The sequence below is a fragment of the Diabrotica virgifera genome, chromosome 3 (genome assembly GCF_917563875.1).
Source record: "Diabrotica virgifera virgifera chromosome 3, PGI_DIABVI_V3a".
NCBI lineage: Eukaryota > Metazoa > Arthropoda > Insecta > Coleoptera > Chrysomelidae > Diabrotica > Diabrotica virgifera.
Genome location: NC_065445.1, coordinates 270,475,604 through 270,501,030, shown reverse-complemented (window position 1 = coordinate 270,501,030; position 25,427 = coordinate 270,475,604). Strand labels below are relative to the sequence as shown.

The 25,427-nt window shown below is 32.5% G+C and overlaps 1 protein-coding gene across 1 annotated transcript; it reads right to left on the bottom strand.

Annotated features, from left to right (window-relative positions):
- Window positions 1–580: 580 nt before the first annotated feature.
- LOC114328277 (dehydrodolichyl diphosphate synthase complex subunit Dhdds-like) lies at window positions 581–23,959 on the bottom strand. Its single transcript, XM_050647740.1, has 3 exons — window positions 23,628–23,959; window positions 1,248–1,418; window positions 581–1,138 (listed from the first exon to the last, which is right to left on the bottom strand). The coding sequence occupies exons 1-3, from the start codon at window positions 23,889–23,891 to the stop codon at window positions 746–748; spliced, it is 828 nt and encodes a 275-aa protein (XP_050503697.1). The 5' UTR covers window positions 23,892–23,959; the 3' UTR covers window positions 581–745.
- Window positions 23,960–25,427: the final 1,468 nt, after the last annotated feature.

Genomic DNA, 25,427 nt, shown 5'->3' with positions numbered 1-25,427 from the left:
TTGAATCAAAACGAAAACGATTATTTTCTTTTTCTTTTTATACTTTTGTTTTCTTGAATTATTTGAGTTATTTCTCTTGTATTATTTTCTTTTATGTCTTTTCGGATTGATCGGTGGATATCTTTATTTAATTTCTTCAGTGTTGTGTAGTTGGAGTCGTATTTTTCCGTCAGTTGTCTTCTTTTACTGATTAACTCTTTGGTATTTTGGGTTAACTTTTCTTTATGGGTCACGACCGTCGGGCAGCACTCCCTTTCGGTTTCTTTTAGTGCCCTCGTTATGAGATTATTGTCTCAAGTCTTGTATACGTCTGATTAGTATGTCTTCATAGAGGGTTCCTCAGTAGATGAATTATTTCGCACAGCAGCCTACCGAAAAATGTTTTAGGAAACTGTAAACATGATGATCAACGCAACGTCTGGATACGGACACGGAATCTAAATAAGATGAAGAGAATCTGGTCGAATATTTCTACGGAATATGGTTAATAAAATAACAACTAAGAAATCTAAAAACTTTAAGTCAAAAACAAAGGCTAGAAGAAGATAAGGGAACTTATTATCTAAAATTTTACATTTATTCGAGAAAAAATTAATTACAGCAAAAAATACAATTTTTTTAATTTACATTTACTTGAAATGCATATTATTACATATTATGAATTAAATTCTTGTTAAAATCCACTGAGATAAAAGAACTGTGATGATTAAAATGATTCTGCAGTGGATTTTGCAATGTTTTTTCCTTATTTCTGTAAATTCATAAATCCACAAGACCTTTGATAACTAAAAATAATGGTAAACAGATGCCACAAGGAAAAATCTGGCCACAAAACATCAGTAAAATACAAATAACTTTCAGAAATCTGCCAAAGCAGAAAATCACTCAACCTAACTTCTCCAGATGTCCTAATCATCATATCGGGGTTTTTATCAAATTGAGAATACAAAGACTTTGAAATTAAATTTTCTGAGATATCCTCACACTTAAAACAACCTTCTTGGACACCTTCTACAACTGATTTAACGGAAGCTGCAATTTCGTCTCGAGCTACATAGAAAAAGGCCACGTTAAAGATGAATTCGTTGTTGTCTTTGGTCACTTCACAAGCTCGATCCATGGCTTTTCTTAAGGCCCCGTCTCACCATCAAATAATTGACAGTTATTTGATCAAACTTGACAGTCAAACTTGACTAGTGACACAAACTATACATACTAACTGTCACTTTGTGTCACTAACTGTCAAGTTTGATCAAATAACTGTCAATTATTTGATGGTGAGACGGGGCCTTTACATGTTCGGGCATATTTGTTACATCGCCTATTATTCTTAAACGAATTCCTTCTCTTCTAAAACCACTTTCTTCTTTTACTACATCAGAAAATGTTTCTTCCGCTAACTGCATCAGATCTTCGACCTGAAAAGATTAAATTGATAATATTATTTGATTTGTTATTAACAAGACCTATAAAACTAATGTAGAAATAATCCAAAAATCATAATAAAGTAGGTACTGAGTAAGACACTAAAAAAAGGGGAGTCGACAGGCACATAATAGAAGTAATAAAGGAATGAAAATGTAAATGTATACCATTTTTATTCAGTTGCAATGCGAATGCAAAAGTCCAGCAATCTGAATCGGCGATTTTTGACTCTTATTGGAGTCTCATCGGAGAGACGTAGGCCTGCTGCTCCATACTCTAATCTAAGTGACCAACACCGAGAGTTTATCCCCCACACCGCAACTGACGCGAATGGATTAGGTGACTAGCGTCATCTGGCAATTGAAAGATAAAGTTTTCAATCCTAATAGCGACATTAATAATATTGAAAAATATTAAAAATATTACTAAAAGATTTTTAAATTGAAAACTTATTGGTCCATTTCCCTGGTGACACCTCCAAGGCTTCTACAATATGCAAGCCAGATGGATGCTGCAGTGAAGACAAAAGGGAAGGAATTCTACACTATGCAATTCACAACCCCCGTCTGCAGCTTGGTAAAGTTCCAACGGAAAATGGACCTAGTTACTCTATAGGAGTAATACTAAAATACTAATATAGAAATGAAAATGTATACCATTTTTAATCAGTTGCAATGCGAAGGCAAAACAATCTTAGTTATAAAGGATATGTACAAAAATAATACAAATACAGTAAGAACCAATAACGAGGAATCCAGAGAATATACTACAAGTGAAGGCGTCAAACAGGGATGCGTGTTGAGTCCACTGCTATTCTCAGTGGTATTGGATGAAGCAATAAAGAAAGCCAAGAGAAGAATAAGAAAACTAACATTAGGATACTGGCAAATGACACATTCAACTATCGGAGCTACTATTTGCAGACGACATGGTATTGATAGCAGAAAACAACAGAAAATACTTACACAGAACAATCTTGAAATCCTAGAAGAAGAATTATCAAACATAAATATGAAAATGAATACAGAGAAAAAAAAAACAATTATAATTTCAAATACGAGGAAGACACACGCAATAGAATTAGACAACAGCTAGAAACAAATAGAGCAAGTTGAGTTTGTAAGTAATAATTGAATCAAATGGCAAACAAGACATGGAAATAAAGGAAAGAATGGGACGAACAGGAAGCTTATTTAACACTACTAAAACAACATTTTTGGGGAAAAAAGCGATACCGAAGAAAGTAAAAATGGCAATCGTTAGATCAAAACAAAACAAAACTTATACAAAAACTAATATTGCACTGCAAGATACCAGACACATGGAGAAACAGCATAATGATACCAATGTTCAAGAAAGGAGACAAAGAAGACCCCAACAATTATAAGGGTATAAATCTACTGAACACTGAAGCTAACCACAAAAGTCCTAACCAACAAAATCAATAAACTAACAACTTTATCAGATGAACAACAAGGAATCAGATCCGGAAGATCCTGCGTAGACGCCGTATTTGTACTGAGACAAATCACAGAAAAGGTCATTGAGTGCAATAAACCAGCATATCTATGTTTTATAGACCTGACAAAGGCTTTTGATCGCATCCAAGTCGAAGACGTCTTACATTTACTGTATAGAAGAAGCATACCAATCAATATTATACAAACCATCGAAAACATCTATTTTCATAATCGAATACAGGCAACGATAAATGAAAAACTAACGCAGTTTATACCAGTACAAAGCGGAGTCAAACAAGGTGACTCATTAAGCCCACTGCTCTTTAATATAATAATGGACGAAATAATAGAAGCAGTACGTAAAGGTCATGGTTACAGAATGGGTAATAAAGAAATATTATGTTATGCAGACGACGCCGCAATAATCGCCGAGACTGAAGACGATCTCCAAAGATTAACACACATATTCAATACAACAGCCAAGAAATACAATATGATAATATCAGCAGAAAAAACTAAATGTATGACAACATCTAAATACCCACTACGATGTAAAATCGAAATTGATGGGGAAATAATAAAGCAGGAAGCAAGATTTAGATATCTGGGAATTTATATAACCAGTTACGGAGATGTTGAAGAGGAATTACGACAACAAAGCTTAAAAACAAGTAAAGCGGCTGGATCTCTTAATGACACAATCTGGAAGAACAAACACTAAGGGTTTGTTCACTACGGAGAGCAATGGATTGTATCCTTGCCTTGTATCTATTGTTGTCGTCCCCCTTCGTATTTACTCAGTGTTTGTTGTACGTTTGCCGACAGTATACCTGGTATTGGATACATGGGTACGATACATTGATCGGTGTAAGGCTTGGCGCCTTATAGTGAACAAACCCTTAGACAAGACACAAAAGCAAGAATCTATAAAGCAGCAATTAGACCTATATTGACATACACGGCGGAGACAAGACCTGACACATCTAAAACGAGACGACTACTAGAAACAACAGAGATGAAAATACTCCGACGAATATCAGGGAAAAGTATGTTGGATAGCGAGAGAAGCGAAAACATAAGAAGATCATGCAATGTAGAAGACATAAATGGATGGGTGACAAAACGGAAACAGGTGTGGAACGAACACATTAGTAGAATGACAGAGGATAGGATAGTACGAATAGCACGAGATAAGTCACCAAATGGACGAAGAAGTATTGGCAGACCAAGAAAAAGATGGTGCGATAACTTAAACAATTTAGGAGGCTAATATTGAAGAAAAAACAGGCTTAAAAGTCTACATACAAGAAGGAAGAAGGAAGAAGAAGAATAAGTTAGATCAGTAGTTAAACCAACAATCATGTATAGCAGCGAGACGTGGACATTGACGGGGAGACAAAAATCTAGAGTCAATGCTATGGAAATGAGGTTCTTGAGGAAAATATCAAACAGAAAGAGGTCAGACAAAATACGAAATGAAACAATCAGACAGAACCTAAAACTAGAACCAATTAATGAAAAAATAGTAGAGGGAGGACTTAGATGGCTCGGGCACGTATGTAGCATGTCTAACGAGAGACCAACAAAAGGAGTGTTCAAAACGAGAGTGCAGGGGAAAACAAAAGTGAAAGACCAAGAGTTATGTGGGTAGATGAAATCTGAAAAGAAGTCGAGAAGAAAGGATTGATATTGGAAAGTACAAGCAACCTAACGCAAGATCGGAAAGCATGGAGACTACAATGCCAAACTGAACTCCACCATCCTGACAGCTAAAGGTACCTCAATAAGGATTTGGAAATGAAAACTGTGGGTAAAATTATCAAAAAGGCGTGTAAATGATGAGGCAATCCAGATACTCCAGGAGAAAGCAACGATTAATGGAAGCTTTCAAGGAAATTGATCCGAAAACACGAAAAAGAGGGCTTAAAATAAACGAAACAACAACCTCATGTCAAAAGAATAATGGAAATAATATCGCAATAGACAACCTATTAAACGTGTGGATGCCTTCACATATCTGGGCACAGAAATTAATCAGAAGAATTCCGTAAGTAGCGAAATTAATGCACGTATTTCCAGTGGGATCGTATATACTATGTTAATAAAAGATTAATGGCATCGAAATTATTAGACAAAAGAACCAAAATGACTATCTACTTGATTGGACAGACCCGTAGTAACCTATAGTTGTGAAACCTGGGCAATGAAGAAAAAAGGTGAACCCCAACTTAGGACATTTTATAGAAAGATACTGAGAAAAGTATAATATGTATTCAGGGCAGATTATCGGAGAATAGGCCATTTTTGGGAAAAGTTATTTACCAGCAATGTTATTGCTGAAATCGAATCTTATGATCATATATATTAATAATATAGGTATGCAAAGTCCGCAGATAGTGTGCTACTTTTTTTATAAACAAAATAGCGACCGAAAATCCTGTTTTTTTCAATTTTTGCTCTATAACTCCAAAGATTTTAACTTTACACCAAAAATAGCCAAATTAAAATTCACCGTAATCAAATTCTGCGTAGAGAGGTGTTTTTCCCGATTTATTTCGACGAAAGTTTTCCCCGGCAAATGCGGGTTTTTCCAACAAAATCTTTAAATTTCAACGAAAATTTTAGATAAGTAATTGTTTATCAATAATTAAATAGCTTGGTAATATAAAAGCTCTCTTCGTATATATTATAATACTAGAAGCCGATGGAAATTGAATGAATAGTTTAGCAACAATTGAATTGTTAATTAAAAATTTACGGTCGCTATAATAACCACAATAATTAAGATACATAAAAATAGCTATGATTTTTGTATAAAAAGACACTGCATCAATCTAATGTACTTCACAGAATTAAAATTAGACTATTTAGGCGGCCTCAGGAATATTTGAAAATTATAAACAATTTTTTGGCTTATAAACAAATATAATACCTCAGGAAAAATTAAATTAAATTAAATCATGAAAACGGTATTGGAAAAAAAGCGGCAAGCCGATTCTTCTAAAAGAAAAAACTTTTAATTGTGATGAGTGGTTCCTGCGATACAACTGGTCAAATTTGACCGGCATTTACGGCAAAGATGTAAACAATAAGATCATAATTTTCGAACCATCACCTTTTTATTTCGGTCCTCTTTCTCCACACCAATTTTCATAGCTTTAAAATACTCATAACATATAATATTATGATAAAAACTATCGATATTACGAGTGAAAATTGCCAAAAATAGCAAAATTCCAATCAAAAATTAGGTTGGAGAAAATGTAATCGCAAAGTTCAAAATCGGTATACGTTAAAAAAATGCATTTTCTCGGCTTTCCATGGAGCAATTTACTTCATTCTTTTTTTGTTTCCAAGTAACTCGAGTAGAGCCATCTAACTAACGTATTATTAAATGTGAAAGTTGCTTTTGTTTTGTTATAATAAATTAATTTTTTTATTATAACAAAAAATTTTAATTTGTTTAAATAAAGATTGTTTAAATAATTATACAGCTTTCAAATGAGAATATTTGTGTTTTTAACGTTAAAAGGTACACTTGTAGTCTGGGCTGATTATCGGAGAATAGGCCATTTTTGGGAAAAGTTATTTACCAGCAATTTTATTGCTGGAATCGAATTATAAGATCCTATATATTAATAATATAGGTATGCAAAGTCCTCAGATACTGTGCTACTTTTTTTATAAACAAAATGGCGCACGAAAATCGTGTTTTTTTCAATTATTGCCCTATAACTCCGAAGATTTTAACTTTACAACAAAAACACCCAAATAAAAATTTAACGTGATTAAATTCTGCAGAGACATGTTTTTAACACGCAGGTTTAAAATGCGGGTTTTCCCAACAAAATTTTTAATTTTCAAATAAAGTTTTAGATAAGTAATTATCTACCAATAATTAAATAATTTGGTGACTTAAAAGCCTTCTTGGTTTAGATTATAGTTCCAGAAGCTGGTGAAAATTGAACGAATATTTTAGCAACAAATTAATTGTTAATTAATAAATTACGGTCGCAATAACCAAAATAATTATATGATACACTGATTAAACTTTGAAATCCTATCATGCCTATTTAACATTTTCTCGACAAAATATAAATTTTATTTTTTTGCATAATCTTTAAATGTTTTAAAAAAATAGTTATAAACAAATTAACGTTTCTCAGAAAGTTTTTATTATATTATATTTTTAAAAATAGCTAAAATGCGCATTTCAAATATCTTGAAAATGAATGCTTTAAAACTTTTTTGCAACCATTTGCAAAAAAGTTATGAAACAGCAAAATAAACATACGATGACTACGGTGTTTATAATTTTTTTAAATTCTTTCAAAGCGTAGAAGTGAGTTTAAAGTACAAGCTAATTATTTACAAAAAAATATCGATTATAAGTTTAATGGTTATATTTTAATTAAAGATTATAAATATATTTTTTTGTAATTTACACGCGCGAAAGTAGAATAATACAGTACTGTAGCTAAAACTTTCACTCGGAGCGACGACCGGCGCGGCGGCCGCGCGACGTACACTTTTAATAAATAATGTATGCTGCGTGTCAGTCGCTTCGAGTGAACATTTTAACTCCGACTCTGTATCAGGCCTACTTTTGCGCTAAAAATTACAAAAAAAAGTATTTTTAATCTTTGATTAAAATATAACCATTGCACTAATTTTTGACATTCTTTGTGAGTAATTAGATTGTACCATAGACTCACTTTTAAGCTTTGAAACAATTAAAACAAATTATTAACAACTGAGATATCGTATATTTATTTTGCTGTTTCATAACTTTTTTGCAAATGGTTGGAAATTTTTTTTAAAGCATTCATTTTCAAGACCTATGAAATACACATTTTAAGTATTTTTTAAAATTAGAATATAATAAACAATTTCTGAGAAATGTTAATTTGTTTATAACAATTTTTTAAACATTTAAAGATTATGCAAAAAGATTAAAAATTTATATTTTGTCGACAAAATATTAAATAGGCATCACACCTTTATAATCTTTCCAAGTTTGATCAATGTCTCATGATTATTTTGGTTGTTATTGCGAATGTAAATTGTTAATTAACAATTGAATTGTTGCTAAAACATTCGTTTCATTTTCACCGGCTTCTGAATTTATAATCTATACCAAGAAAGCTTTTATTTCACCAAGCTATATAATTACTGATAAATAATTACTGGCCCAAAAAAATTATTTGAAAATTCGAGATTTTGTTGGGAAAACCCACATTTTTCGAGGAAAATTTTCGTCGGAGCAAATCGGGAAAAACATGCCTCTATGTAGAATTAAACTTGGGTGAATTTTTATTTGAGTGTTTTTGGTGTAAAGTTTACATCTTCGGAGTTATAGAGCAATAATTAAAAAAATACGATTTGTCGGCGCCATTTTGTTTATAAAAAAAGTAGCACACTATCTGCGGACTTTGCATACCTATATTAATAATATATAGGATCTTATAATTCGATTCCAGCAATAAAATTGCTGGTAAATAACCTTTCTTTGTACTTTACTAATTAGACCAGCGTATTATAACTATTTTTTTTTCAAAATTTAAAGATTATGCAAGAAAAAGAAAAATTTATATTTTGTCGATAAAATATTAAATAAGCATCTCACCTTTATAATCTTTATAAGTTTGATCAATGTATCATGATGATTTTGGTTTTTATTGCGATCATAAATTGTTAATTAACAATTGAATTGTTGCTAAAATATTCGTTTCATTTTCACCGGCTTCTGGAATTACAATCTATACCAAGAAAGCTTTGATGTCACTAAGTTATTTAATTATTGATTAATAATTACTTACCTAAAAACTTTATTTGAAAATTAGAGTTTTTGTTAGGAAAACCCGCATTTTCCGAGGAAAATTTTCGTCGGAGCAAATCGTGAAAAACATATCTCTATGCAGAATTTAATTGCGGTGAATTTTATTTGGGTGTTTTTGTTGTAAAGTTAAAATCTTCGGAGTTATAGAGCAATAATTGAAAAAAATACGATTTGTCGGCGCCATTTTGTTTATAAAAAAATTAGCACACTATCTGCGGACTTTGCATACCTATATTATTAATATGGAGGGTCTTATAATTCGATTCCAGCAATAAAATTGCTGATAAATAACTTTTCCATGAATTTTGCTAATTAGCCCAGAGTTAAGATTATCTAAAAAAAGTCTACAACTATAAATAATATGTAGTTTCCTTTTCTTATAAATAAATTAATCTATTATAACAAAACAAAAGCAACTTTGACATTTAATAATGCGTTAGTTAGATGGCTCTACTCGAGTTACTTGGGAACAAAAAAAAGAATGAAGAAAATTGCTCCATGGAAAGCCGAGAAAATGCATTTTTTTAACGTATACCGATTTTGAACTTTGAGATTACATTTTCTTCAACCTAATTTTTGATTGGAATTTTGCTATTTTCGGCAATTTTCACTCGTAATATCAAAAGTATTTATGAAAATTGGTGTGGAGAAAGAGGACCGAAATAAAAAGGTGACGTTTTAAAAATTATGATCCTATTTTTTATATCTTTGCCGTAACTGCCGGTCAACTTTGATTGGTTGTATCTCAGGTACCACTCATCACAATTATACGTTGTTTCCTTTAAAAGAAGCGTTCTGCCGCTTTTTTTTTTCAGTAACATTTTTATGATTTAATTTAATTTAATATTTCCCGAGATATTCTACTTGTTTATAAGCCAAAAATTTGTTTATTTTAAAATATTCCTGAGGCCGCTTAAATAGGCAATTTCAATTCTGTAAAGTACATTAGATAGGTACAGTGTCGTTTTATACAAAAATCATAGTTATTCTTATGTATCATAATTATTGTGTTTATTATAGCGACCGTAAATTTTCAATTAACAATTCAATTGTTGCTAAACTGTTCATTCAATTTGTATCGACTTCTGTAATTATAATCTATACGAAATGGGCTTTTATATTACCAAGTTACTTAATTATCGATAAACAATTACTTATCTAAAATTTTCGTTGAAAATTAAAGATTTTGTTGGAAAAACTCACAATTTCCGGGGAAAATTTTCATCGAAGTAAATCGGGAAAAACACGTCTCTATGTAGTCTATGTAGAATTTAATTACGGTGAATTTTTATTTTAGTGTTTTTGGTGTAAAGTTAAAATATTTGGAGTTATAGAGCAAAAATTGAAAAAAACACGATTTTCGGGCGCCATTTTGTTTATAAAAAAAGTAGCACACTATCTGCGCATACCTATATTATTAATATAATATACAATCATAAGATTCGATTCGAGCAATAAAATTGCTGGGAAATATTTTCCTTGTATTTGCTAATTAGCCCAGAGTAATAGTCCTGTCGTCAGGGGGGGTACAACGGCCTCCTTTATTCAGATGGACTTACCCAAGTTTTTTTCATGTATTTTGACCCGTAGAATACGAATTTTTTGGGTAACAGTTGATCCGGATGTCGATAATATTGTTATTGACCAAGAACTTGAGGAATTACATAACCGCGATCTCTCGCAAAACAAAACATTTTTTGGTATTTTTTGGGTCATTCTAAGCAAAACATGTTTCTACAATTTTTTCGTAGGATGGCTAGTTTTCGAGATAACCGCGGTTGAACTTTCAAAAAATCGAACAATTGCAATTTTTGAACCCGAATAACTTTTGATTAAAAAATAAAATAGCCAGTCTGCTTACCGCATTTGAAAGTTTAAGTCAAATTATATCGGTTTTAATTATTTGCATTGCTAAAAATTTATTTTTTCATTGTTTAACAAAGCTATAAACACATAGTGTTTCCCGTGCCTTTACATGCATTTTAACGCATGCTGCGTAGAAATAGTCTGGATTGCACTAGTACCTATTCTACCTACTCGTTAGATTTTAAATGAGAAATCATAGAAAACATCACTCACGCACTAGGTGTTTGTAGCTTTGTTTAACAATAACACAATAAATTTTTAGCAATGCAAATAATCAAAACCGATATAATTTGACTTGAACTTTCAAAGGCGCTAAGCAGAATTGCTATTTTATTTTTTAATCAAAAGTTATTCGGGTTTAAAAATTGCAGTTTTTCGATTTTTTGAAAGTTCAACCGCGTTTATCTCGAAAACTGAGCATCCTACGGGAAAACTTGTTAAAACATTTTTTACTTAGAATGACCCAAAAAATACAAAAAAATGTTTTGTTTTGTGAGAAACCTCTGTTATGTAATTCCTCAAGTTCTTGGTCAATAACAATCTTATCGACATCCGGATCAACTGTTACCCAAAAAATTCGTATTCTACGGGTCAAAATACATGAAAAAAACTTGGGTAAGTCCATCTGAATAAAGGAGGCCGTTGTACCCCCCCCCCTGGCGACAGGACTATAATGGCCTGTGCAGGAGGAAGACGGCACATGGAGAATCAGGAGAAACGACGAGGTTAATGAACTGAATAAAGGGTACGATATTGTAAGATTTGTGAAAAGTCAATGACCGTCTTGGCTGGAGGACAAGTCCAGAGACAAGACGATGCAAAGACAGCAAAGAAAATGTTACAATGGAAGCCAGTAGGAAGGAAAGCCCAGAACGAGATGGTTGGATGACGTGGAAGACGACCTGGAAACTATGAACAAGACAATGGAGGAGAAGGGCACAAGAGAGATCTGCATGGAAGGACATAGCCAGACAGGCAAAGGCCCATCCAGGGTTATGACGCGAAAAGAAGAAGAAGAAGAATGAGTTTTTTATTAACAGTCTAAGAAGCGTTTTGCATACAAAGAAGTTTTTTTCATACAAAAAGTTTGGAACATACAAATATGTAGAAAAATAACTCTATAAATACCACAGAACTTTAAATAAAATACAAACTGGCCGATGGACGTGGATATTATAATACAGCGGTTGTCAATCTGTGGTACATGTACCACTGGTGGAACATTTCATTTTTTGAGGGGGTACACAAAACGCAAAAACATCCAAAATCAGCACCACTATTATAGTTAATTAGATCACCTAGTTAGATATACAGGGTGTCCCGAAAAGATTTGTCATAAATTATACCACACATTCTGCGGTCAAAAATAGTTCGATTGAATCTAACTTACCTTAGTACAAATGTGCTCATAAAAAAAGTTATAGCCCTTTAAAGTTACAAAATGAAAATCGATTTTTTTCAATATATCGAAAACTATTAGAGATTTTTTATTGAAAATTGACATGTATCATTCTTATAGCAGTAGCATCTTAAAACAAAATTATAGTGAAGTTTGTCCACCCCATAAAAATTTTATGGGGGTTTTGTTCCCTTAAACCCCCCATATTTTTGTATACGTTCCAATTAATTCATTATTGTGGCATCATCAGTTAACCAAAACGTTTTTAAAACTTTTTTGACTCCTATTATTTTTTCAATAAGCCAGTTTTTATCGAGATGTGGCTTCTTTTTTAATATATTTACATAAAAATTTTATGGGGGTTTTGTTCCTTTAAACCCCCCAAATGTTTGTGTACGTTTCAATTACAACATTATTGTGGTACCATTAGTTAAACACAGTGTTTTTAAAACTTTTTTGCCTCTTAGTCTTTTTTTGACAAATCACCTTTTATCGAGATATGGCTTCTTTTTCAAAATATACCTAAAAATGTAAATTATAAATACATTTTCAGATTATTAACAGGTCTCTATAATCGTACTTAACCATATAAAAATATTTGGTGGATTCGACAAATATTCAAAATAGGTCGATAAACACTGGTTTATCAAAAAAGTAATAGGTGGCAAAAAAGTTTTAAAAACATTTTGTTTAACTAATTATGCCACAATAATAATTTAATTGGAACGTACACAAAAGTTTGGGGGGTTTAAAGGAACAAAACCCCCTTAAACTTTTTATGGGTTGCACAAATTTCACTTTAATTTTTTTTTAAGATGTTGCTGCCATAAAAATGCCACATGTCCATTTTCAATGAAAAATCTCGAAGGGTTTTCGATATATGAAAAAAATCCATTTTAATTTTGTAACTTCAAAGGGCTGTAACTTTTTTTGTGTGTACTATTGTTTATAGGTAAGTGAGGTTTAATCAAACTATTTTTGACCCCAGAATCTGTGGTATAATTTATGACCATTCTTTTCGGGACACCCTGTATAGTTCAGTTAGGTGGTATGAAAAATAATAAAAAGTATTTGGTGGTACATGACACAAAAAGATTGAGAACCGCTGTATAATATAATAAACTATACAAGGATATATATTAATAGATAAATTATACAAGGAAAGAGAAACGGTAATATAAAAAAAGAATGTGTGTACTTTGTATGCACGTAAGAAGTTATACTTCAATTATATAATTTCAAAGAAATAAATATACTTAACAGGTTATTTGTATTTTATTTAAATATTAAACTAACTTTCTTACCTACCACTTTTAAAAAAATTTTATTATAGAATAGAAATATGCTTTATTGTCACTGAAAATTATACAAATTTTATGGACAAAGCTTAATATAAAGTCAGAAAAAATAAATAAATAATATCTAACAATAACAAATACAATTTTCTGAAATTTGATAAATCGTCAATAAATCATATTAAAACGATACCAAAAATTAAAAAAAAAAGAATATGAATCGTCCGGGATTTGAACCTGCGACCTCTCGATCTCCGGTCACACGCTCTCCCACTGAGCTATATTCCCTTCGCTTTGACAGGTTACAAGATTTCTCATACATACTGACAAATTTAATAGACCAAGTGAAGTATACAAAAATACTTTAAATATACTTACTTTTATTATAAAATATCTTATTCCCGAGGAAGACAAATCCAAAGACACTAAAATTATAATAAATAATACATTTACTAAAAACACTAATATATCCTTTTAATTGACTTATTTGCGCTAACAGCGCTGATACATACATATCTTGAAAGATTAGCAACGAACTACATACTGTCTGTGTGCGCATGCGCCCGGTATTTAAAATTTCACTCTCGATTGTAAAGAAGTATAACTTCAACAAGATGCAGCTGTTAAGTATCTTCTTCTACCAGGAAGTAAAAGTAATGCATTTTAAACGAAATTTCAGATAAAACACATTTAAAATTTTAAAATGGCAATTTTCAAATTAAATTTCTTATTCGAAATATCACCTTATAACGTTAAAAATATTTTTTTTTACAAAATATATTCAAAAAACGAAGCAAAAAAAACACGAATAAACGCGATTTAATTTTATTATTAATTAATTTTTCTATTTATTAAATTTAATTTTAATGTAAAGGTAATTGGTTTTGCATATATCTAAAATTGCGTAGAAAAAAGTTATGTAACAATGTTTGCGAAAAAATAGGTAAAATGACTCAAAAATGGTGTGAGTAGTAAACTTAGAAAATTCATGTCTCGGCTGCTATGAGTCCTACTAACAACTATTAATCGTCCCTTTAAAGAGAAAGAATAGAAGTTTTTTTCTGTAAAGAAATGCCTCTATCTACACCCATTGAAAAAAATATATGGGGCAAAAGAAAAATTGCGAGTTTTCGGGTTTTTTTGTTTACTTATTTCAATATATTTTTATCCAAAAAATTCTATTAATTCACCCCTTTCTAAAAAACGCACGCGTTTAAATTGCGGTACTCCGCGGTTTTTTCATATTTGAGATCCATTGAACATATTAAGCAATAAAACCCCTTTAACATTGTAGTTCCTTTGTTCCTTTTTGCCCCTTGCAGCAGCAAATAAAATGAAAAAAAATCATGTAATAAAGAAAAATAATTATATACAGGGTGCAACAAAAAGGTACGTCATAAATTAAGTCATATAGTCTGGGACCAAAAATAGTTCAAATGGACCTAACTTACTTTAGTACAAATGCGCATTTAAAAAAAGTTACAGCCCTTTGATATATTTTATATCACTATCGAAAAGTATCATTACCGTACTTTAATTTTTATAAAACATTCCCAATGTCTAAATTTATTAATTTTCGAGATATTTTCATTTTTCAGAGCAAATTATTAATTACGGGTCTAAAACTTTCCAAATTTTGAGTAAGCTATGACTGAATTGTCTAAAACTGACAATTTAGGTACTATTAAGTACTAATTATCAATCTGGTAATAAATGTAACAATGTAGCAAATAAAGAACGAAAAATTATTTATTAGTAATAAATTTTACAAAAAAAAACCACAACATACTTACACAATTTTTGAAACAATTAATAACTACTTTTGTGTGTTAGTGTAAGAAACAAGAAAGAAAAATAATTTATTAATTATAAATTTTGAAAAAAAAAACAAACACAAAACAAACATGGTGTGAAAACAAATAAAAACTACTTTTGTATGTAAATGTACCAGTGTGACAAATAAAGAACGAAAAATAATTTATCAGTAAAAAATTTTTCAAGAAAGACATGAACAAAAAACACAACATTTTTTAAGAAATTAAAATATTTTAAATATTTATGTAATTACAAAGTTGTTCAAAATGACCGCCTAACACATTTTATGCATGTCTAAAAACGGTCATTGAATGAGTTACTTACACTACGAAGCATTTGTAAATTAACATTTCGAAATACACTTTTTATTCTATTTTTTATCTCATCTCTTGTTGTTGGAGATATTTTATAACCTTCATTCTATTCTAAAAGTATCCCCAAAAAATCAGTCCAGTTTATTAAATTCTGGGGATCTGGGAAGCCACGCTACTGGTCCATTGAAAAATGAAAATATCTCGAAAACTAATAAATTTAGACGTAGGGAATGTTGTGTACAAATTAAAGTACGGTAATGGTACTTTTCAATAGTGATATAAAATACAGGGTATCTCATTTAAATTTTACTGAGAAAATAATGTACTTGAGTTTTAACTCACCCTGTATTAGATATAAAGTAAATTAGCAATATCAATCATTTTTTAAAATTTTGACACTAAATAAAAAATATGGCATCAATAAATCATTGCCGTTGTGCTTATTTTTATTTATACAGTGAGTTGAACTTGTTACGATTTTCATATAAAATTGGTTATAACTTTGTAAATGCCCTGTATAATATACCCAACTTTATATTTTTGTTATGAAGAAGGTAAAAGGATCTATTTGTTAGGATGAAAACTCGTTATAATTTTTTATTGAAGGGTGTAAAGTGTACACAATACTCCCTTCTTCAAATTGTTGTGGTCAATCACATCGCGATAAATCACAGCAACATATCGCAGCGTCTAAACAGCGTTTCAATCATCAACAAATCACAGCAACTTGTCATCACAATAAGTTGCTGTGACTTATCGCTGTGTCTAAACGACGCTTTACTACGTTCCAATGAAATTATTATTGTGGTACCATTATTAGTTAAACACAATGTTTTTAAATTTTCGCCTCTTAGTACGTGTTCGATAAGCTAGTTTTTATCGAGATATTTTGAACATTTGTTAAATCCACCACACATTTGTAAATTGTTAAGTAAGATTATAGAGACCTGGTAATAATATAAAAATTTATTTATGAGTTACATTTTGTTAGGTATTGAGAAATTTTGAAAAATATTCAAAAAGAAGCCGCATCTCGATAAAAACTGGTTTATCAAAAAAGAATTAAGAGGCAAAAAGTTTTAAAAACCTTGTTTTTAATAATTGTAATAATAATTTAATTGGAACGTACACAAATTTTTGGGGGGATTTAAGGGAACAAAATCATCATAAATTTTTTATGGAGTGCACAAATTTCACTGTTATTTTTTTAAGATGTTCCTGCCATATGAAAGCCAGATGTCCATTTTCAATAAAAAAAAAATTAACAATTTTCGATATACATATTGAAAACAATCGATTTTCATTTTGTAACTTCAAAGGGCTGTAACTTTTTTATGTGCACATTTGTACTGAGGCAAATTAGGTTCAATCGAGCTATTCTTGCTAATAGTGTATATGTTACAGTTCAAGTTAATTATCCAGTTGGAGTTGACTCCAACTAGTTGGAGTCAACTCTAACGGCTGGTTTCAGTAAAAGTTGATTATAAATATAAAATAAAGATTTATATTCAACATTTACTAGTAAAAGTAGACTCCAACTAGGAAAAGTATACTCTTCCCAATGTTATTTAGTAAAAGTTGATTCTGATTCACACAAACAGCCGATTCTAGAAATTAAATGTTACTGAATATGTTCAAATTAGTCTAGGCTGTATCGTCGCCCCCGTTAGGTAAATTACTCCGATTTGAATTTTTTGCACAAACTTACTCAAAAAGAGGTCCTTATAACAAATCTACTGGGCACCAGGCAGTACCTTGATCGATAAATTGTTTAAACAATTTTTTTTAGACAAATTCACAAAAATAATTTTTTCACTTCGAACAATTTTTTTTAGATCATTTGGGTTATTCTGAGCAAAAAAAAGTATTTTGTGATTTTTCTCTAAAATTGATTGTTGTCGAGTATACGCGATTTAAAATTTGAAAAATGCGAAAATAGCCATTTTCAAGGCTTAATAACTCGATTAAAATCCATTATTATGAAAGTCAGAAAGTGACCAAATCAAAGTTTATAGCCCCCTCTACAAGATCCAGCAGAAATTTTTGTCACTATTTTATTACTAAGCTTTATCTTTAATTATTAACAATGAGCGCTAAGTGCGTATTAGGCGGCCGTCAATGGTGAATGCTAAAGAGATGCACCATTCCAGCCGTCCAATGGCGAATCTCACTCGCACTCACATTGACGGCCGCCTCAATACACGGTTAGCGCTCATTATATATATAGCGCAATATCGTATGGCATTTTTGCCTTTCGGACAGTTCCGGCGCACATTACATCTTTAACCCTGTTTCAAGTAACTAGTGTCGATGTACACTAGCCCAGGGGGACCGACTGCTTAACGTGCTCTCCGAGGCACGGAGAGACGGCTCGTGTCATTATTGAAAATAAAAATGGTTTGTCTTTAGCAGGGCTCGAACCCACGTGCACTGGCGTATGAGGCCAGCGATTATGCCGTTACTCCACGGCCGCTCGCTCGACTTTTACAATAATTATCTTTAACCGAGTTATTATTAAACCTTGAAAATGGTTATTTTGGCGTTTTTCAAATTTTAAGTCGCTAATAACTCGACAACAGTCAATTTTAGAGTTTATCGCCAAACTTCACTAAAATCAGTCATTATTGTACTCATTTGCCCTCATTTTCGGCGGTAAAGTAACACTTTGTTGTATTGAAAGAAGAATGTTACTTTACCTGCCGCGATAATTAATCAAATTAACCGAGATTGAATGTAAGTGGTCAATGGCAGCAATCGATTATTTATTTGAGTGAAATTAAAATTTATTTACTTTAATTATTAAAAATATTGTACAAAATTTATCTTATTATTAATAAAATTTATGTCAAAAGGTAAAATTCTATAGTGTTTTGCAATTATATTCATACAAAATAAATCAAAACTTTACAGATTTAGTAATTAGGTAGGTATACAATATTGATAACTATCGATTAAACCTCAAAACCGGCCATCATGCAAAAGTCATCTGTCATTACTGTCATACGAATTTTTTATTTCGTCTAAAATTAAAAATTAAAAAAATTTCCTCAAAGTTGTAAGTGTTAATGTTTTTTATGATTACGATACAATTTTACCACCTCAATACTCTTTATCGAACGCGTCTGTTCTTCTGCTCGTAAAATATCAGACTCGTTCGATAAAGAGTCACTTTACTGACTGACTTTACTGAAATTGGTTAAACAATTTTTCGACCGCGGTACCGCGTGACACCCTGTGTATTTGTTATAAGGATTGTTATACGGATGTATTTCTTTGAGTAAGTTTGTGCAAAAAATCGAATCAGAATAATTTACCTAACGGGGCGACGTTACAGACTATACTAATAAGTAGTTGAAACGGTCAAAACAAAGAAACGCACACTCATCAAAAATGCACTTGAGATTCTCGTATAATCAACATTTACTGAATCGATCCAGGAAGAGTCAACTCCAACTAGTAAAAGTTGATTTAAATTTTTAAAATCAACTTTTACTGCTAGTTTCAGTTGGAGTTGACTCTGACTGAGAATCAACTTGAACTGTAACATATAGACTATTAAGAAAAATAATAAAAATATTTTCACATCCAAACGTGGCATTCGACAAGGTATGGCATGCTGGTAATTTATTTAAACTAAAAAAAACCTTTCTCATCTTTTTATCAAATTCTAAAAAAACTATATCTCCAACCGACATTTCCTAGTCAAGCAGGATAATGAATACATAAGCCTAACACCAATAAAAGCCGGAGTACGACAAAAAAGTGTCTTGGGACCCTTATTGTACTTGCTCTACACTTCTGACCTACCGACAAGTAACAGATCAACGTGTGCAACTTTTGCTGATAACACCGCTATACTAGCCTCTCACCATGATCCAATCACAGTATCCAGGACCCTTCAAAAAGACCTTAACAATACCCAAAGATGGCTTAAAAAATTAAAGATAAAGGGGAATGAGAGTAAATCCACCCGTATAACATTCACCATGAAAAAACAAACATGACCATCTGTAACACTGAACGAAAAACAACTCCCACAAACCGATACTGTCAAGTACCTAGGAATTCACTTTGGTAGGAGATTAACTTGGTACAAGCATATTTTCACAAAAAGAAAACAACTACGAATAAAATTCCGAGAAATGTACTGGATCATAGGTCGTAAATCTGAACTATCTCGTAAAAACAAACTGCTGACATATAAAGCTATATTAAAACCAGTGTGGACCAACTTTGCCAGTCAAACAAACCTAGAAATACTGCATAGATTCCAGAACAAAGTCCTTAGAACAATGCTGAATGCCTTGGTACGTGTCAAATTATGTGATAATATTAATAAAAATTAATATTATAAAAAATATTCCAACATACTATGAGAATAGAATCTTATAGAATCTCATCCAAACGAGTTAGCCAGCAACCTCACTGATGACTAGAGTCCGGATTTCTAAGCATAATGCTTATGGTAAATAATACAAGCAGGACTACTTTCTTTTTAAATACGAACGAAATATGCAAAAATAAGTCATTTTGACAGCACTCTTTTATGATTTTTTGCTCTTTTTAAATTTGTATGCCTTTCTTGAATTTTTGTGCATATTTGGTGCTTTTTTATATATTATTATCATTTTTATACAAATCTAAATCGTGTTTAGCACACGGCCTGAATCGCGTTTCTGATATTATACGGCTGCAATGTTCATGTTCACTTGTTAATGAGTTGATAAAAAATGGGAAAAAAGCTCCTTTAAGGGTGCAACTTTTTAGAGAAAGATTCCCTAACACTCCATTACCACCGGAACCAGTGTCAACTAGAGGGGTACATGGTTAGATGCAACTTTATACTAGGCCGAATATTTCGAAAATTTTAAAAGCTTCGTATTGGAATTTAAAGATACTGCTAGCAAATCGATAAAAGATTGTCAGGATGTTTTAGGTAAAACAGAATTACAAAACAATCTTGCTTTTATCAAAATCAACTTTTGTTTTGTGAGTGAAACAATAAAATATTTGGAGAAACAGCAAATGTCAGTTGAGTCGATCCAAAAAATAAACAGTTTTGAAAAAAGATGGAAGGTATTATTGGAAAAATTGGTCAGATAGTATTAACAAAAGTCAAAGATGTATTAACAAAAAACGAAGGATTTAAAAAGATAAAGAAAATAGTTTCAGTTTTAAATGGAGAACACGTTGAAGATATAAATATGGATCCGGCAGGAGTGGTAAAGTATAAATATGCACCGATAATCATTGTGAACGTTGGAAGAAGCTTTTCGATATAATACAAAAATGTTTTGAGTGACAGGCGCCGAAAATTTACGATGAAACATTTAAATAAGTATTTTGTTATTTCATGCTTTAAACAAAAATGATATATTTTCCATCATGTAAAGCGTGTCGATAAAAATTAGGTTAAAGCATTTTTGTTTCAGTTATCTATTTTTTTTTTGTTTATTCTATCTTATTAATTTTTAAATTTATAATTGGTACTTACTAGTTCTTAAGGTAAGCTTAGGAATAATTATAAACATTTTATTCTTATTTTTGTAAAAAAAAATGGTTTGTCAAATTTTATATGCGTATTTTAATGCTTTTTTGTATAATAAAATGTTTTTTTTCATAAAATCGTTATGCTTTTAATCGCTTTTTTTTGCGTTTCTTTATGCTTTTAAATCCGAACTCTACTGATGACCATAATGATGTACGACGCTTGAAGAGATTCGAAACAGCAAGAATATTCGAATAATCTGTGATAACTAAACTTATTTTGACTTGTTTTAATTTAATTTATGTAAAGAAGGTAATCACTGGATCTCCCTCTATGGGTCAAATTTTAAATTTTTGTCAAATAATTTACCTATTAATCTTAGTTAAGGATAGATTGTAAATATTATAAAATTTTCAAAAAAAAAACCATCCAAACGTTCATTATATAGACCTGGATCCCGCGTACCAAAAAAAAGTTGATTATTAGCAAGCTGAAAATTTGTTAATAATGGCTTAACGGTGTCTAGTCGGACAAACTTTGATGTACGGGAACACTGGAACAGGGGAAATTTTAATTGTGGAACAGGTTAAAAACTTTTAACGTCAGCCTACGAAAATGTTCCATGTATTTTGTCGTAGCAGAGTAGCAGAGATACCACAAGATTGGCACACCAGTATCACAATACCGATTTTTAAGAAAGGACCAAGATCATGTCCGGACAAATACAGAGGAATAACTCTCTTAAATACGGCAATGAAGTTATTCACAGTTATACTCAAGGATAAATTGGAATCACAGATAAGGAACAAAGAAGCACGGCAAGGACTCAGAAAAGACAGGTCGACGACGGACGCAATATTTGTCATGAAACAAGTGAAAGAGAAGTCGATAGAATACAAAAAACCCGCATATATTTGCTTCGTAGACCTAACGAAAGCATTTGACAGAGTCAGACTTAGCGATATATTACAGAATATGAAGCAAAAAAGGATACCCGCAAACATTGCTGACGTCATAAAACAAATGAACAATAACAACACGAACACGACAAAAATTAAAACAAACGACACCCCTACAGCCAACATACCAACACCACGGGGAATCAGGCAGGGAGACAGCCTCAGTCAATTTCTATTCAATATGCTAATGGATGAAATAATAAAAGACGTGGAATCGCTACAGCTAGGATACAGACTCGGTCACAGTAGAATCAGTATAGTGTGCTATACGGATGATGCAGCCCTGGTTGCAGAGGATGAGGATGACCTACAAAGACAACTTTATCGATTCTACCAAGCAAGTCGACGACTCAACATGAACATATCCACGCAGAAAACAAAATGCATTACCATTGCGAAAAATCCAATTAGATACAAGCTCGCGGTAGAGGGGAAACCCATAGAACAGCTAAACCAGTTCAAATATCTAGGTGTAGACTTATCAAGTTATCATGACCCAGCCAGAGACCTAAGAGGACAAATTAACAAGGCCGCTGTCTTGTCTGGATGTTTTAGAGATTTGGTCTGGAATAACCCATACATGAGAATGAAGAGCAAAGTTCGAATTTATAAAACTTGCATCAAACCTGTTATGACCTATGGCATTAAATTAAGAGAAGACACCAATAAAATCAAAAATCATGCTACGAACAGCCGAAATGAAGACACTAAGAGCAATAGGAGGGAAGACAAGAATAGACAGGATTCGAAACAACATCATCAGGAAACACTGTAGCGTGCAAGATGTAGTCAGATGGGGTAGGCAAAAACGAAGAGAGTGGTTCAGTCATGTAAAAAGAATGGAGGAGCACAGACTACCAAGAATTGCGCTAGAAGGAAAACCAGCTGGCAAGCGTCCACCGGGGAGACCACCAAAAAGATGGAGAGGTAGCTGGCAGTCTACCTCTCAAGAATTACTTCAACGTCGGAATTAACAGATCGGCAGATCTACAACACGTATAAGAAGAAGAAGAAGAAGAAGAAGAAGAAGAAGAAGAAGAAGAAGAAGAAGAAGAACTTCCATTTGATTTGTTACCATTTCATTAACTCTCATAGTTGAAAGACTGATGATAAGTTTTGTACACACTTGAATGAACGAGGAAAGTAAAAAAAGAAGTATATTAAAATGTGTAAAAATATTTAATTTCCTTAGCTAAGCGCTTTCGACATGTGTGTCATCATCAGAGCTAATGCTACAATAAAAAGTTAAACTAGTTAAACTGCTACTTTATTGTAGCATTAGCTCTGATGATGACACACATGTCGAAAGCGCTTAGCTAAGGAAATTAAATATTTTTACACACTTTAATATACTTCTTTTTTCACTTTCCTCATTAACTCTCATGCAAAAATCAGACTGTTTATCACCAACTGGGCATTTTAATGAGTGGAACACGAAGAACATATCAAATGACAGGAATCGTGTTGGTTAGTAGTAGCAGTCTGATTTTTGCATGAGAGTTTAATGAAAGGGTAAAAAATCACTTGGATGTTCTGTGCGACCTAATACATGGGACGTTTTCGTAATCTGACGTTCCAAATTTTTAAACTGGTCCACAATTAAAACTTCCTCTGTTCCATTGTTCCCGTACATCAAAGTTTGTCCGACTAGAGACCGTTAAGCTATTAACAAATTTTCAGATTGCTATTAATCAAATTTTTTTGGTACGCGGGATCCAGGCCTAATAGTTAATAATAAATTTATAGAATATAGAAGTAGGTACTTACCTCCTTTTTAGTCCTTTTCAAATTTTCAGTACTAAATGCATACACAGTAAGTTCTCTGATCCCCAATTCCCTGAACCATTCAATGCACTCAATCAACTTACTAAATCCCAACGAATGAGCCTGTATTGTTTCAATGTTTTTATTTTTGGCAAATCTTCTATTACCATCCATTATAATAGCCATGTGCTCAGGGATAGGGCCTTGTTTTAAAACACGCAAACAAAACTTATGAAAAATTGATAATTTCGATTGAATCCACGGCATTGTTTATATTATCTACAAGTACGTAAATAACAAAAATTTAGGAGTACATTCGCTTACAAACTAGCGAATACGAGTGGATGTCGCGAAAACTTAAATTCAGTGGATGTCGCGAATTGATATTATCTCGCACTTGACCAAATCTGCGAAGTGTGTGGTACCTTTTTTTTGGAATTCGTCTGTTGTGAACAGATCGTACTGCAGCCACTTGGCTTATTTTACTAGTACATCTTCAATTTGTTTATGAAACCTATTCCAGAATTCTGGAACCCTGTACCAGCTTGTACAGGTCTAGTGGGTGGGTGCCATATATATTCATCTCGCACTTGACCAAAACTGCGAAGTGTGTGGTACCTTTTTTTCTGGAAGCCGTCTGTTGTGAACCGGTCGTACTGCAGCCACTTGGCTTATTGTATATCTTCCATTTGTTTATAAAACCAATTCCAGAATTCTGGAACACTGTACCAGCTTGTACAGGTCTAGTGGGTGGGTGCCATATATATTCATCTCGCACTTGACCAAATCTGAGAAATGTGTGGTACCTTTTTTTCCTGGAAACCGTCTGTTGTGAACCGGTCGTACTGCAGCCGCTTGGCTTATTGTACATTTTCCATTTGTTTATAAAACCCATTCCAGAATTCTGGAACCCTGTACCAGCTGGTACAGGTCTAGTGGGTGGGTGCCATATATATTCATCTCGCACTTGACCAAATCTGAGAAATGTGTGGTACCTTTTTTTCCTGGAAGCCGTCTGTTGTGAACAGGTCGTACTGCAGCCGCTTGGCTTATTGTACATCTTCCATTTGTTTATGAAACCTATTCCAGAATTCTGGAACCCTGTACCAGCTTGTACAGGTCTAGTGGGTGGGTGCCATATATATTCATCTCGCACTTGACCAAATCTTCGAAGTGTGTGGTACCTTTTTTTCTGGAAGGCGTCTGTTGTGAACCGGTCGTACTGCAGCCACTTGGCTTATTGTATATCTTCCATTTGTTTATAAAACCAATTCCAGAATTCTGGAACACTGTACCAACTTGTACAGGTCTAGTGGGTGGGTGCCATATATATTCATCTCGCACTTGACCAAATCTGAGAAATGTGTGGTACCTTTTTTTCCTGGAAGCCGTCTGTTGTGAACCGGTCGTACTGCAGACGCTTGGCTTATTGTACATTTTCCATTTGTTTATAAAACCCATTCCAGAATTCTGGAACCCTGTACCAGCTGGTACAGGTCTAGTGGGTGGGTGCCATATATATTCATCTCGCACTTGACCAAATCTGAGAAATGTGAGGTACCTTTTTTTCCTGGAAGCCGTCTGTTGTGAACCGGTCGTACTGCAGCCACTTGGCTTTTTGTACATTTTTCATTTATTTATGAAACCCATTCCAGAATTTTGGAACCCTGTACCAGCTTGTACAGGTCTAGTGGGTGAGTGCCATATATATTCATTTCGCACTTGACCAAATCTTCGAAGTGTGTGGTACCTTTTTTTCCTGGAAGCCGTCTGTTGTGAATCGGTCGTACTGCAGCCACTTGG

Excerpts from the sequence above, each read along its gene's own strand:
- LOC114328277 (XM_050647740.1), bottom strand. The coding sequence starts at position 23,891 with ATGCCGTGGATTCAATCGAAATTATCAATTTTTCATAAGTTTTGTTTG. Across the intron at positions 1,419-23,627 it reads TGAAAAGGACTAAAAAGGAG|GTCGAAGATCTGATGCAGTT; the intron begins GTAAGTACCTAC and ends TAATCTTTTCAG. Across the intron at positions 1,139-1,247 it reads TTGACAGTTATTTGATCAAA|GGGGCCTTAAGAAAAGCCAT; the intron begins CTTGACAGTTAG and ends TGATGGTGAGAC.